The sequence below is a fragment of the Eschrichtius robustus genome, chromosome 15, assembly GCF_028021215.1.
Source record: "Eschrichtius robustus isolate mEscRob2 chromosome 15, mEscRob2.pri, whole genome shotgun sequence".
Taxonomy (NCBI): Eukaryota; Metazoa; Chordata; class Mammalia; order Artiodactyla; family Eschrichtiidae; genus Eschrichtius; species Eschrichtius robustus.
In genome coordinates, this window is record NC_090838.1 from 38,947,433 (window position 1) to 38,965,491 (window position 18,059).

Consider the following 18,059-nt stretch of genomic DNA (forward strand, 5'->3'; position numbering starts at 1 on the left):
ATTCATTTAATTATCCTTATGATCTCCAGCTTCAATTTATGAAAGTATTATCTGTGGCATCTGTGACTTTAAAAAATGAATATATATGTTTCACAGATATTAATTTTTTAACCTGATAAAACCAGAGAAAACAAAAAACAGTTTTTAAATATAACAATGCCTCATTTATCCGGTATCTGACGGGAATAAGTACAAATATTTTTAAACAACTTAAAATTGTTTTAAAGACAATCTCAATCCATTTTGCTTTTTAACTATATAAGAAATAAGTATGCTCAGAAGAGATTTGATTCTCTGGGTCAATTCCATTTTGGAGACAGTAGCATGGAAGTCCAGAGTTTAAAGGTATTTGTTGGTTTTCTAGGTATAAAAGCTTCACATATTAGCTTCAAATACTCTCCTACAAATACATTAAATTTTATGGTCTAAGATACAAACACTACCAGAGTGGTCATGGCACTTAAATGAAATTCTCACGTGAAGAAAGAAATGCAGTATAATAACTACTCAACCTTTCCCCCAAAACATCTAAGCTATGGCCATTTTTTAAAAAGAAAAGCTATGTTTCAGAGTCTCCAGGGATAAAGAGAATCATGGTGTCCTGGGGCGCTGGATCCTGAGTCTTCCTCTAATCAGCCAAGAAATGTTGAAAAAGATGTGTACCCCTCTCCTCACACTTTGCTTTCTTATGTGTAGAAGTGGGACTGAACCCTACCTTGCACTAGGGTTACCAGGATTAAGTTGCCTGTGTGACAGTGCCAAGCCCATGCCTGGTACATACACAGACAGATATGACGTTTTCTTTCTATTGCCATCCGAAATGTCAGACAGAATTGAAAATTACATGAAATCCAAATACCCTAAATACCTAAATACCAGGGAAACAAAAAGATGATTTAACAATCCACCCTACCAATTTAAGGATTATCGGGCAGAATGAATACAATAAACTGAGACAGTTAACATGCTCTAACACTTGGAGAACTCAAATAATGGAATTTGCAGGGTTTTTTGGTAATGCTAAAAAAAATAGTCATTAACCTACTCCTTTTATAGGTCATAAATGCCTATAACATTAATTAAGCAGTAACTATGTGTCAGGTTCTGAACTAAGTACTTTAGAAGGATTATATTATTTAATCCTCACTAGCAAGTGGCAGAGCCAGGATTTGAACTCAGTAATCTGATGCCAGAGCTCTTAATCATCCTGTTATCTGTCTACCTATTAATAAAACATGTGGGTTTAAAAACTTCATGGTAAATTTCCTTTGCTCAGAATAACCAACAACAATTCCTAACCTCCCATTAATTTTTTTAATAACATGAAATACTAGCCGACTTTTGATAATTAGGACATTTTCCAGATGAAAAGCTCATAACCATCTATTCTGCAAAATATTTAGAGCATATTAAATCTGAATCTAAATCACAATATGAATCTAAATTATCGTTACCAAACAATTAAATTCCAGTCCTGGTAATATTTAAGTATCTGTTATAACTTACACAGAATATGTATTTTGTACACAGTAAGAACTCAACAAATATTTACTGATTAGCTCTTTTTACAGCAGATAATGCATCAAATTATAATGTACAAAGATCTTCCATGGTCAAAATATTCATTTTGTCAGTAACTATAGCTATAAGCTTTCTCTAGGGCTGAAGAAGGCTGTCTGGGTTATCGACAATTCAAATGTTTACAATGTAATAATTAAGGCAAGGAAGAAAAGCAAGATGACTTTCAATTATTTTTAAAGAAAACAATAAAGATGACCAACAACATAGTGGGCAGCCACCGACCACATTCTCTTTCACCAATTTCTCTTGCTGCCTCCTAGAAAGGGAAGGCTTCCTCCAACTATAAAGATGCCTGGTCTCTTTCGTCATTTGTCATTACTTAAAATTATTTAAAATTCCTATTAGTAAGTGAATAACATTTTTCATTGAGGTTATATATTTTCAATGGGCCTTTCTAGTCATTTAATGATGAAACAATTTAAAACATATAAATATTCTTGAAATTGCTCAGTACAGAACTCACATCATTATAATCTTATGTTTGGCCTCTGGAAATTTTATACAAAGTCAGATTTGAATTCAAAGTAGAAAAAAATGGAACTAAACATGCAAAAGTTTTTGTGAGGTGGATGGTGTGTATGTGTTTTTAAAGAAAGTATAATTGCTTAACCAGATACCCTTGTTTCTCTGACTGAAACATCAGTAAAACCAGATCCCAATCCAGAAAAGCTTGCTTTACCACAAACATATCAAATCTTTATTGGGCTATAAGGAATAGAGAACTAACCTCTCTTCCTAATACTATAATATTACAGTTTAGATAATGAAGTATATATAGTAGTTATCTTCTCGTGAAATTTCACTCTAGAAAAATCTCCATTCTGAGGTGACGCCATGATCTTTTATTTGGTTTATTGTTTCTCTGGAAGATTCTGTCAGCACCATGAGCCACACTGAGTACTTATTCTGTTGTGAGGTTTATGAAGAAAAAAACCAAAACAGAATAAAAAACTTGTTCACTGAAAATAAAAAGTGAACAAAAAAGACACCTCATCATTTCTCTAGTTTATCAGTAAATCATTGCTAAAAGGGAGAGGGGCAGGTGATTATTATATGAATAAAAGATGATTAATTATACATCAATTCTATTATTTCACCAACAGTATCTATCATAATTTTTAAAAGATGATAGTGAATAAGTGGGTCATTAACTTGGAATACTTTAAAAACAACTCAACAGTAAAGATTATTAAACAACCATTAATATTCCAGTCGAATGAAACATTCTTTTTTTTTTTTTTAAATTTTTTTTAATTTTTAATTTTATTTATTTATTTATGGCTGTGTTGGGTCTTCGTTTCTGTGTGAGGGCTTTCTCTAATTGCGGCAAGCGGGGGCCACTCTTCATCGCGGTGCGCGGGCCTCTCACTATCGCGGCCTCTCTTGTTGCGGAGCACAGGCTCCAGACGCGCAGGCTCAGTAATTGTGGCTCACAGGCCTATTTGCTCCGCGGCATGTGGGATCTTCCCAGACCAGGGCTCGAACCCGTGTCCCCTGCATTGGCAGGCAGATTCTCAACCACTGCGCCACCAGGGAAGCCCCGAATGAAACATTCTTAATGAAGACCAACATTTGCTACATATTAAATTAGCTAGTTAGGAAATCTTTTTTAAAGTCAATAATTCAAATAGAAATTTTATATTAATTTTAAAAGTCTGATCCATTAATTTGGATCTGGCTCACCTCTTATTGTAAACAAGAACTGAGGTAGAAAAATGAGAGTCAGTAGCTAAAAGCCTAAACAATCAAAAATAGATAACTGAATTGTAAATAATCAAAAAATATATTTTCTATGGAAACCTAAACCCAGATTTTACAAAGGCACATCTACTCTCCATAATTCAACATCTATTTCTGCATAGTCTTATAAAGAGAAGATTTATACAAGTGTAACATAACAAACTTTTACACTCCAAAATATTCCATCTATAGGCAAACTAACATGTTAATTACATATTACCTTACCAACTCATAAGCTGATGGCCAATGGTGCTTTATATATCGATACTCTGTATTTAGACTTAATTGCATACATCTGAAAGTAAGGAATTAAAATACAATTTCCTGTGTATACTTTTCAATGATTTTGATTGTCTTCCAATTTAGGAACCACTGACACTATTGAATGAAATTAAGTTCCATAAGATTGTAACTTGAGTACAAATGAATTCCCATTTCCCAGTGATCACTGAGATGGCCAAGAAAATATAAAGGAAACCTTTATTAATATTATAACCTTGGGAAGGGTATCAGTGACACCACACACCCCAAACCTCCAGGGATTTCTATAACATATAGTAGGTAAAGACCCATCATAGAGAAGGGCAAACCTACCAGATTTACTGAATGTAAAAGAACAATGCATTTGTCTAGGAGACACAACATCTAATAGAAAGCACAAAGAATGGACTTAAAAAGTAGGCAGTTAAGTGCAAGACATATAATTCAGATCTCTCAAGGGCCTTTGGAAAGTGACATACATATCAGAGATTTAAGCCAGCCACTTATTACCTAGGAATTTACACTAAAGAGAAAACTGGAGGGACTTCCCTGGTGGCGCAGCAGATAAGACTCCGCACTCCCAATGCAGTGGGGCCTGGGTTCGATCCCTGGTCAGGGAACTAGGTCCCACATGCATGCCACAACTAAGAGTTTGCATGCCACAACTAAGGAGCTGGAGAGCCGCAACTAGGACCTGGTGCAACCAAATAAATAAATAAATTAATTAATTATTTTTAAAAACCTGGACAAATCTGCAAAGATGTATGTTTTATGATAATCACAATAATTCATAATAAATTAGTAATAGTGAAAACTATAAATAATCTAAATGTCCATTCATAAGAAATTCGTATATGATTTTACCCAAATAATGGAGTATTATAATACATATATGCAAATTTTCACTGACATGGAATGAGCTCTATAATATGCTGTTGAAGGGAAAAAAAAGATTAAAAATAATATGTGTATTATGAATAGTTACACACATGAAGAGAGAGCTGCAAAGATTACCACCGAAACACAAATGGGAGTTGTCTCTGGGTGGCTGGATATTTGATAATTTTTACTTACTTTTTATAATTATTAGTATTGCTTAAATTTTCTAAATAAATGTATACTGCCTTTGTGATCAGAGAAAAATTCTCTTCATGTTGGAAAAAGAAAGTATATTTATTTTTTAATACCATAATTGATTTGGGAGAAATCATCTTAATAATTGGAAAAATCCATTAAGATATAGATTCAAAGATGTTTATCATAGCACTGTTTATAATAGTAAAAATAGTACTAAATGATCAATAGTGAATTTGTTAAGTAAATTTTGGAATAACTATATAAAGGTTTACTATGAAGCCATTAAAAATTACAACAAAGATGTATCCATCACTAGCTCAGTGACCTTGGAATATTACATGTCCTCTAGGTATCAGTTTCCTCATCTGTAAAATGGGGATAAAAAGAACACTTATAGTGTTTCCCCTAGCTTATTAGCTATATCCTATTGTCATAGAAAACAAAAAACCTGATGTTCATGAGCTTCCTCTAATATCACAAACCCCTATTTCAAAACCAACTTTGCTATATGCTTCAAGAAAAAAAATCTCAAAATCAACATTCAATTTGGCTATCAATCAAGCTAAGAAAATATGAATCTAAGACTACAAAGGCAATGTATATCAATGTTAAAAATAGGGAATTCCTGCAACTTCTAGGCTATTAAACTCCTATACATATTCTCAAACTAAGCTTGTTTATTCACCTATACATGTAGAAAAAAATAGTGTTAGAAGATAGAAACAGGCTGATCAGGATGCCTGTGGCACTGAGACAGGCCCCAATAAATCACCCAGATTACAGTGACAGAGGGAACTGGCATCCCTACTTAACTGAACGATAAAACAATTTAAATATACATACTCGTTAGCTTCATCAGTTTTACCATCACTGTACAAACATCTACTTTGTTGCTTTAAAGAGTTGAAACCAACCTGCCATGGTCTTCCCCAATCGAGTGGAATAGGAAAGGCTCCAAGCCATGTTCCTACAAAACTAGAAACTGTAGTGATCTGGAGACTATTCTCCCAAATGGATGTAACCCTATAAAACACAAATATATAAATTATTGGTGGTATATATCTTAGCTGCTGGGGAATCAAACAAACAGCATAAATTAACACTATACATATATATATGTTCTGTTCATTTAAAATAAGCATCTCAAATTGACACATAAATATTTGCCATGAATCATTAACAATTAATTGGTAAGAAGGTACAAGTGTTTTTCAGCTGGAAAGGTAATATATGCACATAGTGAAAATCAAACAATACAAAAGAGTGTCTGCAATGAAAGCTAAGTCCTCCTCTCACCCTTATCATCAACTCTGATTCCTCTTCCCGGAAATAACTGCTATCACCAGCTTATTACATATCCTTCCAGAAATATTTTATACATACACAAATAAACACACAATTTTGTTTCGAATGATATATGCATATCTGCATATATACACACATATATGTATATATCCTTCAAAACAAAACTCAAATGCACCATGTTATAAACCCAGTTTTGCTGTGTGATTTCCCTTGTTAACAGTTTTACTAGTATTCCATTGTCCAAAGGAAGCATCATTTATTCAACTAGTCCCTTACGGCACATTTCATTAAAGCAAATCAACTCTACTTGGTGGGGAAGGAATAGAGAATGAGAACAAAATATTACAAAAGATCCAGTGATTCTGCCTATCATTCTAATTTATTAAGTGCACATCTTAGAGTGTAAAGGTAGACATAAAAGACATCTTAGAGTGTAAAGGCAGAAAGACATCTGTCAGTCTCTTAATAAGTCTTGGTTTCAGCCTGCCCCTCATAGTGTGATCACTTAACCATGTGGAATAAGAGTCTACTTACAGTCGAGTAAAACCCCACCACCATACAGTAACTGGAGTCCAAATATTCAACTGTTTCAAAAGCAGTGTTTAGTTATTATGAAGTTTATGAAAAGCAGTTTCTTCCAGCTAGTGTGCAAAAAGGGGAAAACACTTGTTTTGTTAGATGACTGCTTTCATTAGAAATAGGCCAATTACTACACACAAAATGTACACTGAATTAAAGTAATCCTGAATGACAAGTCAGTGCATAAACCAATGTCCCATCACCTGTCCATCTCATTACCACCCCTCCCCCACTACACAAGTTAGGAGCTTTAGCCTGTTTCTATTGAAAACTGGGGCTGGAAGAAGATTGGAGGCAATCACCATACATCCAAATTTGCGTTATTTGCTGGGCTTTATTGTTCTTTTTTATTTTGTGATACACTTAAAAATGCACGTCAATTTCTTCAACTAGCGTTCAACAGAACATAGATCTGTTCCAATCTTGGAGAGAAAAAACTGGTGAGTTGAATGTAAAGAGAGAATTGTACTGTTCAGGCAATTTAAAGGATTTTCTAAGGTAATTTTTGACTTTATGTGGTTGACAAATGTTGACTACCTTTCACTTAACACACAACTTCCTTGTGTTGCAATATGTAAAGTGATGTGCCTAGAGATATAAAGTCTGGTAGAGGTTGAGAGCAGAGTTTACTTTCTGCTAAGAAGAGTTTACTTTTTCCATTTTATGAAAGAGGAGGAAGTTTAGCTGAATTTGGAAGAATGGGGAGTATTTGGTCTTGAAGAACTGGAGAAAGAACTGCACAGCAGGTAAAGAGAACGTAAGTAAAATTGGTTGAGGCCAAGTGGAAGAATGGGAAACAAAACTGGAAAAGCAGGTTAGAGTTAGGATTTTTTAAATAACAGCTTTATTGAATACAGTAAAAACTTGCCACAGAAAACCCTTTTCCAGCCATACAATTCACTTAAAGTGCACAATTCAATGTTTTTAGTATATTAACAGAGTTGCGCAACCATCACCCAAAACAAAACCCTTTACATTAGCAGTCACTCCTAGTTTCCCCTTCCCTCTAGACCTGGGCAACCACTAATCTACTTTGTCTATGGATTTGCCTACTCTGAACATTTCACACAAATGAAATCAATGTGAGGTCTTTTGTGACTGGATTCTTTCACTTAGCATAATGTCTCCAAGGTTCATCAGTTTTGTAGCATGTAAAAATACTTCATTCTTTTTTATTGCCAAATATTTTCTCACATGGATATACCACACATTTTATATTTTCCAAGCATCAGTTGATGGACACTTGGGTTGTTTTGACTTTTTGGCTATTACACATAATGCTACTATAAACATTCATGTACAAGTTTTGCGTGGACATATGTTCTCATTTTTCTTGGGGGTATACTAAGGAATAGACTTGCTGATAACTCTATGCTTAACCTTTTGAGGAACTGCCAGACTGTTCTTCAAAGCAGCTAAGCTATTTTATATTCCCACCAGCAGTGTATGATGGTTCCAATTTCCACATCCTTTCTAACACTTGTTACTACTGATTACAGCCATCTTAGTGGGTAGTGAAGTGGTATCTCATTGTGGTAGATTTAGGGTTAGGATTTTAGAAAAGCCTTAAAAGTCAAACTTAAAGAAGTCCCTGAAGGTTTTTAATCAAGGCAGCAATATGATAAGAGCTAAGTTTCAATAAGATTTATGTACATGTCTTATCTAACCCCTAAGCTCCAAGTTCCTCGGACTAAGGGGCAAGATCTATGTCTTCACATTTTTCACTGTTACAGCACACTTGTGGCCATCTTATATTTGTTAAAATAAGTGCAAATATCCAAGAGGCTGTTCTCTATTTTGTTTGATGTTTTAAGAGTGTTAATAATCTTACATATAATAAACATAGAAAAAATGGAGCCAAGACCTAGTTTTAAAATTAGAAGAAATCTGTAGCCTATCTTTTTAAATTAAAAATTTACATTTATTAAAATTATATAAATATCTTTAAAATCAAAGATCACAATTAGACTAATAATAATAATCCCTCCCCACTCCTGATTTCTGCTTCTGAGGCAGACACTTTCAACTCTTCACTGTTTCTTCTATGTACTTCAAATTTAAAAGAACATACATGTGTAGATTTTCCAGATTTACTTACTTTCTGCTTTCTACAATGGAAGAAGAGGATTTAGAACTCTTTACCCACAAGCCTCCCATCCCCACATACACATTTCTCTATAACTCTCATCCTCTTTGATGGTAATATTGCCTCTTCTCAGCTGGATCAATAGCACAGTATCTACATTATTATGATTATGGAAATATTCATCATAGCTGAAGCACACAGCAAACCATAATTACATTCCTTTCTTAGAGTAAATTTTTAATTTTCTTTGGATATTAAGAATGCCTCTCAGACTTCCCTGGTGGTGCAATGGTTAAGAATCCGCCTGCCAATGCAGGGGACACGGGTTCGAGCCCTGGTCTGGGAAGATCCCACATGCCACGGAGCAACTAAGCCCATGTGCCACAACTACTGAGCCTGCGCTCTAGAGCCTGCGAGCCACAACTACTGAGACCGCATGCCACAACTACTGAAGCCTGTACACCTAGAGCCCATGCTCCACAAGAGAAGCCACTGCAATGAGAAGCCTGAGCACCACAACAAAGAGTAGCCCCCGCCCGCCGCAACTAGAGAAAGCCCGCGCGCAGCAACGAAGACCCAAGGCAGCCAAAAAATAAATTAAAAAAAAAAAAAGAATGCCTCTCTTTTTTACCCTCCATTTGCTTACGTACCTATCACTAAGTCGTCATCAAATATTCCAGAGAAACCAAACATCACCTGCGAGTGCCCTACACCATCTTGTGCATTCCCTTTGCCTCTCTCAGTGCTTTTGGGTCTCCATTTTCCTGAATTCCAAGACTTCTTCCTGTTGTTTTCCCTTTTCTTTCTTTTTTTTAAACCACCTCCCTTTAATAGATTCCTGAGAAAGGGTATGTGGAAAACAGATTTGAGAGATGTTTAAAGTCTGAAAATGACTTTACTATAATTGTTGGAAATATTTTGTCTCAGAATGTTGAATTGCTCCGTTGTTTTCTGATTCCCTCCTGAGAAGTTCACAGCCATTTTGGCTCCCAGTTCTCCATTAAGTATCATGTTCCCTACCCCCCCATACCCCCATCATCCTCTCTGGGAGAATTTAGAATCATCTCTTTATTCCTTGTTATCTAAAATTTCACAATAATGTGTCTTGGAGTGGGCCTTTTCATCCATTATGCTGGAAATACATGGGCTTTCTTAATTTAGACTCTCGGGTTTTTAGTTCTTGAAATTTTCTTTTGTTTAAAGACTTGCTTTTTGATGCTCAGATCCCTTAACAATTTTGTTTTTCTTACTCTTTTGCTGGGAATATTATCATTATGAATTAATTCTCTGATTTCCTTACCTTTTAACTCATTTCCCATATTTTTGCCTTTTTGTTTGACTCAGGGATCTTTTCAACTCGGCCTCTACTTCTGTTGAATTTTTCTACCATATTTTTTTAATTCCCAAGAGCTTTATTCTTCTCTGAGTATTCCTTTTGATGACCTCCTGTTCATGTTTTATGGATGTAAAAACTATACATTTTTAAAGGTTATCTTCTGGTCTTTATATTGCTTTTATTTCTACTGGGGTTTCTTTTTTGTTGTTTTCATTTCTGGATTTCACTTTAGAGGTGTTCCTCAAATGTCTAGTGATTCTTCATTATCATTCTACTTGAAAGTAAAACACTATACATGATATGTCCAGAAAAAGCAAATCTGTAGAGACAGAAAGTATTTTAGTAGTTGTCTGGGATGGGGGCTGAGGGGGTGGGTGGGAGAGAAGGGTGGGGATGGAGGACAACTGCTAATAGGCATAATTTCTTTTGGGGGTGATGACATGTTCTAAGATTAGATTGTGATGATGGTTACAAAACTGTACCTATACTAAAAATCACTGAACTGTACACTGTAAATGGGTAAGTTTTATGGGATGAAGTTATTATCTCAATAAAGTTATTTTTTAAAAACAACAAAAAAGTGAAACTCTATAAACAGTCTACTAGATGTTCACTGTACACAAGTAGCATGATTCAATTGGTGGGCTTCACTGTTCCAGGAACTGGGTAGGAACCCTGCCTTTTAGAGAAACCACAAATGTCAGTATCTGTAGGTTTTTTTGGTACCATTTTTCCCAGAAGGAAATCATTTCAATATTCTGCCTAGATGGTATAAGCCTGGCTGTCAGTGTTCTGGGCCCAGCAGGTGAAAAGGACTAGGCATAAGGTGAAGACTCATTGCTTAGTATGTAGAATTTCATTTAAGCCTTATTTCCTGAAGAGGTTGTAGCAAATAGGCTCAGGATCTGGGGGTAGCCAGAGTGGTTGGGGGTACATCTTTCCTTTCTCCATCTTCCCTTCTCCCACTGTATAACTTCCATTGCTATAATATTCATATAGTATTTATATTCTGTTCTGAACCCCAATTCATTCAACTATTTTCTTGATATAGTAAGCCCCCTTATGTACAAACTGAATAATTCCTTCATCTGGGGAAACTGTCTTCTATCATATCTTTGAATTATTTTTTGTTTTGTTTTTTAGGGGCACTAACTTGTCTTAAGTTGATCTCCTTTGTCTGTCCTCTATATTTATCATTTCTTCTCTAATTGCTTTATTCTTCCCAACCCCCCTTAGCCTTCATTCATTTTGATTAGCTCCAACCTTTCCTCTATGCTACAACTTGATTTTCTAATGTATCTATGTTTCTAATTTATGATCTGGATTCTCAACTTATTTCATTAATTCTGCAGTTTCCTTCTCCACCTCATTTTCTTTAATTAGCTCATCTTTGAGCTCTTATTTTATTGCATTCATATCCTTAATAACATTTTTTCTATGGTAAACTGTGCAGAGCTTTTTTGTTTGTTTTTGCTCCTTGGGTAGTATTTTCTTCCAGGCTGGATTCCTTATCTTCTACATGCCTTTTCTTCCTTTATAGTGTGTTTTTAGGGGTTGCCATGCCATTTCTCTTCATCTTGCCCACACTTCACATGGTCAGGCTGCCCAAACTACCCATTTGCTGGGATAAAATGAGTACATTACCTTTGAAGGTGCCTTCCCATCTTAACCAACATCAATTTTTCCTGTCTTGAAGCAGCATTTTGAGGAATGGATGTTCTTTTCTATCAAATTTTCTGTGACATGAGTCAGAAGGAGAGAATGGAGGCAGAGAGCCAGGGTAAGGGAAATGCTGTCTTTGAGATTTAATTGGTAATATTCAGCTGAAATTTAATAAATGGTGGTTCTATACATTAAACTTTAAAATATTTTTGACCAGAGCTATGCATCCCATTAAAAATCAGATGAAACTACTGTAGCACAGTCTGCCTCCATGGTAGAGCCCAGTAGGCAGCAGCCCTGGGAGACTGATAAAAAGTATAAATAGCACTGATGGGGATTCAGGGAAACTGGCACACTGTCGAGGGGTGTGTGTGTGTGTGTGTGTGTGTGTGATATATTAAATTAAATTAAAAATATGTACATAATAAAATTAAAAAAAAATATATATATATATTTCAAATTAGAACTTCAGTTTGGCAACATTTATCAATTTCTTTTGACGTAGGAATTTTACTCCAGAAATCTAGTATACAGAAATATCTGCACAAGTATAAAAATGATATAGTACAAAGATGTTAATAACAACATTATTCATAATCATGAAAATTCGATAATAACCCTCAATAGGAAATTAGTTAAATAAATCATGGTACCTGAAATACTTATAATGATGATTAATTGCCAAGATTCATCTCATCTCTGATGATTAGGTGAATTAAATCATGGCGATCCCATTCTCTTTCCCAACAATTAGTTTATGAAGACTCAAGAAGGACAAGCTGCTGCCATCTCACTACCAGCCCAAGGACAAGAACTAGGAGAATCAGTAAGAAGCACCAGCCACTGTGTATCTGTATCTAGAATGACACAACCTGTGTTCTGTGAGATCATCAATTTCCTTATTGCTCAACCCAATATAAGCTGAACTTTTCCATTACTTTTTTTTGGGGGGGGGGGGCTTTTAAGAATAAGACTGCTATGAACACTCATGTACAGTTTTTTTTTTCAATTTTTGAATTTTATTTTATTTATTTTTTTATACAGCACGTTCTTATTAGTTATCCATTTTATACATATTAGTGTATACATGTCAATCCCAATCTCCCAATTCATCACACCACCACCACCACCCTGCCACTTTCCCTGCTTGGTGTCCATACGTTTGTTCTCTACATCTGTGTCTCAATTTCTGCCCTGCAAACTGGTTCATCGGTACCATTTTTTTGGTTCCACATATATGCGTTAATACACAATGTTTTTCTCTTTCTGACTTACTTCACTCTGTATGACAGTCTCTAGATGCATCCACGTCTCTACAAATGACCCAATTTTGTTGCTTTTTTATGGCTCAGTAATATTCCATTGTATATATGTACCACATCTTCTTTATCTATTCGTCTGTTGATGGGCATTTAGGTTGCTTCCATGACCTGGCTATTGTAAACAGTGCTGCAATGAACATTGGGGTGCATGTGTCTTTTTGAATTATGGTTTTCTCTGGGTATATGCTCAGTAGTGGGATTGCTGGGTCATATGGTAATTCTATTTTTAGTTTTTTAAGGAACCTCCATACTATTATCCATAGTGGCTGTATCAATTTACATTCCCACCAACAGGGCAAGAGGGTTCCATTTTCTCCACACCCTCTCCAGCATTTGTTGTTTGTAGATTTTCTGATGATGCCCATTCTAACCAGTGTGAAGTGATACCTCATTGTAGTTTTGATTTGCATTTCTCTAATAATTAGTGATTTTGAGCAGCTTTTCATGTGCTTCTTGGCCATCTGTATGTTTTCTTTGGAGAAATGTCTATTTAGGTCTTCTGCCCATTTTTGGATTGGGTTGTTTATTTTTTTAATATTGAGCTGCATGAGCTGTTTATATATTTTGGAGATTAATCCTTTGTCCTTGATTCGTTTGCAAATATTTTCTCCCATTCTGAGGGTTGTCTTTTCATCTTGTTTGTAGTTCCCTTTGCTATGCAAAAACTTTTAAGTTTCATTAGGTCCCATTTGTTTATTTTTGTTTTTATTTCCATTACTCTAGGAAGTGGATCAAAAAAGATCTTGCTGTGATTTATGCCAAAGAGTGTTCTTCCTATGTTTTCTTCTAAGAGTTTTACAGTGTTCGGTCTTACATTTAGGTCTCTAATCCATTTTGAATTTATTTTTGTGTATGGTGTTAGGGAGTGTTCTAACTTCATTCTTTTACATGTAGCTGTCCAGTTTTCCCAGCACCACTTATTGAAGAGACTGTCTTTTCTCCATTGTATATCCTTGCCTCCTTTGTCATAGATTAGTTGACCATAGGTGCGTGGGTTTATCTCTGGGCTTTCTATCCTGTTCCATTGATCTATATTTCTGTTTTTGTGCCAGTACCATATTGGCTTGATTACTGTAGCTTTGTAGTATAGTTTGAAGTCAGGGAGTCTGATTCCTCCAGCTCCATTTTTTTTTCCTCAAGATCGCTTTGGCTATTCGGGTTCTTTTGTGTCTCCATACAAATTTTAAGATTTTTTGTTCTAGTTCTGTCAAAACTGCCACTGGTAATTTGACAGGGATTGCATTGAATCTGTAGATTGCTTTGGGTAGTATAGTCATTTTCACAGTATTGATTCTTCCAATCCAAGAACATGGTATATCTCTCCATCTGTTGGTATCATCTTTAATTTCTTTCATCAGTGTCTTACAGTTTTCTGCATACAGGTCTTTTGTCTCCCTAGGTGGGTTTATTCCTAGGTATTTTATTCTTTTTGTTGCAATGGTAAAATGTCATCTCCAAACAGTGAGTTTTACTTCTTTTTTCCAATTTGTATTCCTTTTATTTCTTTTTCTTCTCTGATTGCCGTGGCTAGGATTTCCAAAACTATGTTGAATAATAGTGGTGAGAGTGGACATCCTTGTCTTGTTCCTGCTCTTAGAGGAAATGCTTGCAGTTTTTCACCATTGAGAATGATGTTTGCTGTGGGTTTGTCATATATGGCCTTTATTATGGTGAGGTAGGCTCCCTCTATGCCCACTTTCTGGAGAGTTTTTATCATAAATGGGTGTTGAATTTTGTCAAAAGCTTTCTCTGCATCTATTGAGATGATCATATGGTTTTTATTCTTCAGTTTGTTAATATGGTGTATCACGTTGATTGATTTGCGTATATTGAAGAATCCTTGCATTCCTGGGATAAACCCCACTTGATCATAGTGTATGATCCTTTTAATGTGCTGTTGGATTCTGTTTGCTAGTATTTTGTTGAGGATTTTTGCATCTATATTCATCAGTGATATTGGTCTGAAATTTTCTTTTTTTGTAGTATCTTTGTCTGGTTTTGGTATCAGGGTGATGGTGGCCTCATAGAATGTGTTTGGGAGTGTTCCTTCCTCTGCAATTTTTTGGAAGAGTTTGAGAAGGATGGGTGTTAGCTCTTCTCTAAATGTTTGATAGGATTCACCTGTGAAGTCATCTGGTCCTGGACTTTTGTTTGTTGGAAGATTTTTAATCACAGTTTCAATTTCATGACTTGTAATCGGTCTGTTCATATTTTCTATTTCTTCCTGGTTCAGTCTTGGAAGGTTATACCTTTCTAAGAATTTGTCCATTTCTTCTAGGTTGTTAATTTTATTGGCATAGAGTTGCTTGCAGGAGTCTCTTAGGATGCTTCGTATTTCTGCAGTGTTTGTTGTAACTTCGCCTTTTTCATTTCTAATTTTATTGATTTGAGTCCTCTCCCTCTTTTTCTTGATGAGTCTGGCTAATGGTTTATCAACTTTGTTTATTTTCTCCAAGAACCAGCTTTTAGTTTTATTGATCTTTGCAATTGTTTTCTTTGTTTCTGTTTCATTTATTTCTGCTCTCATCTTTGTGATTTCTTTCCTTCTACTAACTTTGGGTTTTGTTTGTGCTTCTTTCTCTAGTTCCTTTAGGTGTAAGGCTAGATTGTTTATTTGAGATGTTTGTTGTTTCTTGAGGTAGGATTGTATTGCTATAAACTTCCCTCTTAGAACTGCTTTTGCTGCATCCCATAGGTTTTGGATCGTCGTGTTTTCATTGTCATTTGTCTCTAGGTATTTTTTGATTTCCTTTGATTTCTTCAGTGGTCTCTTGGTTATTTAGTAACGTAGTGTTTAGCCTCCATGTGTTTGTGTTTTTTACATTATTTTCCCTGTAATTGGGTTCTAATCTCATAGCATTGTGGTCAGAAAAGATGCTTGATATGATTTCAATTTTCTTAAATTTACTGAGGCTTGATTTGTGACCCAACGTGTGATCTATACTGGAGAACGTTCCGTGCGCACTTGAGAAGAAATTGTAATCTGCTGTTTTTGGATGGAATGTCCTATAAATATCAATTAAATCTATCTGGCCTATTGTGTCTTTTAAAGCTTCTGTTTCCTTATTAATTTTCTGTTTGGATGATCTGTCCATTGGTGTAAGTGAGGTGTTAAAGTCCCCCACTATTATTGTGTTACTATCAATTTCCTCTTTTATAGCTGTTAGCAGTTGCCTTATGTATTGAGGTGCTCCTATGTTGGGTGCATATATATTTATAATTGTTATATCTTCTTCTTGGATTGATCCCTTGATCATTATGTAGTGTCCTTCCTTGTCTCTTGTAACATTATTTTAAAGTCTAGTTTAAAAAAAAAAAAAGTCTAGTTTATCTGAGTATTGCTACTCCAGCTTTCTTTTGATTTCCATTTGCATGGAATATCTTTTTCCATCCCCTCACTTTCAGTCTGTATGTGTCCCTAGGTCTGAAATGGGTCTCTTGTAGACAGCATACATATGGGTCTTGTGTTCGTATACATTCAGCAAGCCTGTGTCTTTTGGTTGGAGCATTTAATCCATTCACATTTAAGGTAATTATCGATATGTATTTCCTATGACCATTTTCTTAATTGTTTTGGGTTTGTTTTTGTAGGTCCTTTTCTTCTCTTGTGTTTCCCACTTAGAGAAGTTCCGTTAGCATTTGTTGTAGAGCTGGTTTGGTGGTGCTGAATTCTTTTAGCTTTTGGTTGTCTGTAAAGCTTTTAATTTCTCCATCAAATGTGAATGAAATCCTTGCCGGGTAGAGTAATCTTGGTTGTAGGGTCTTCCCTTTCATCACTTTAAATATGTCATGCCACTCCCCTCTGGCTTGTAGAGTTTCTGCTGAGAAATCAGCTGTTAACCTTATGGGAGTTCCCTTGTATGTTATTTGTCGTTTTTCCCTTGCTGCTTTACATAATTTTTCTTTGTCTTTAATTTTTGCCACTTTGATTACTATGTGTCTCGGCGTGTTTCTCCTTAGATTTATCCTGTATGGGACTCTCTGCGCTTCCTGGACTTGGGTGGCTATTTTCTTTCCCATGTTAGGGAAGTTTTTGACTATAACCTCTTCAAGTATTTTCTTGGGTCCTTTTTCTCTCTCCTCTCCTTCTGGGACCCCTATAATGCAAATGTTGTTGTGTTTAATGTTGTCCCAGAGGTCTCTTAGGCTGTCTTCATTTCTTTTTATTCTTTTTTCTTTATTCTGTTCCACAGAAGTGAATTCCACCATTCTGTCTTCCAGGTCACTTATCCGTTCTTCTGCCTCAGTTATTCTGCTATTGATTCCTTCTAGTGTAGTTTTCATTTCAGTTACTGTATTCTTCATCTGTTTGTTTGTTCCTTAATTCTTCTAGGTCTTTGTGAAACATTTCTTGCATCTTCTCGATCTTTGCCTACATTCTTTTTCGGAGGTCCTGGATCATCTTCACTATCATTATTCTGAATTCTTCTGGAAGGTTGCCTATCTCCACTTCATTTAGTTGTTTTTCTGGGGTTTTATCTTGTTCCTTCATCTGGTACATAGTCCTCTGCCTTTTCATCTTGTCTATCTTTCTGTGAATGTGGTTTCATTCCACAGGCTGCAGGATTGTAGTTCTTCTTGCTTCTGCTGTCTGCCCTCTGGTGGATCTCCATTACTTATAGATGAAGATATACTAACTAAGAATACTGTGCAAGGAGGGGTAGATTATACACACATACAATTAAAGGCATTCCCGGGACTTCCCTGATGGCACAGTGATTAAGAATCCGCCTGTCAATGAAGGGGACACGGGTTTGAGCCCTGGTCCGGGAAGGTCCCACATGCTGCGGAGTGACTAAGCCCATGCACCACAACTACTGAGCCTGCGTTCTAGAGCCCAAGAGCAACAACTACTGAGTCTGCGTGCCACAACTACTGAAGCCTGCACATCTAGAGCCCATGCCCCGCAACAAGAGAAGCCACCACAATGAGAAGCCCGCATATCGCAATGAAGAGTAGCCCCCGCTCGCCGCAACTAGAGAAAGCCTGCGTGCAGCAACGAAGACCCAATTAATTAAAATTAATTAATTTTAATTAATTAATTAATTAAAGGACAGTCCCAATAAGTGAAAAAAGAAGTTATAAAGCAGTAACTAGTATAACCATTTTT

General features: G+C 35.8%; 1 protein-coding gene across 2 annotated transcripts in view; it reads right to left on the bottom strand.

The window, feature by feature from the left end:
* PIGF (phosphatidylinositol glycan anchor biosynthesis class F) overlaps positions 1-18,059 on the bottom strand; it is a 39,864-nt gene that overhangs the window by 10,378 nt on the left and 11,427 nt on the right. The window contains exons 5-6 of one of the 2 annotated variants that reach the window (XM_068564975.1): positions 5,574-5,682; positions 3,499-4,276 (exon numbers count right to left, since the gene is read on the bottom strand). In XM_068564975.1, coding sequence (XP_068421076.1) covers positions 4,106-4,276; positions 5,574-5,682 — 280 coding nt within the window. In that variant the 3' untranslated portion in view covers positions 3,499-4,105. Of the gene's footprint in view, positions 1-3,498; positions 4,277-5,573; positions 5,683-18,059 lie in introns of those variants that run through there. The other variant, XM_068564976.1, reaches the window with a different exon arrangement.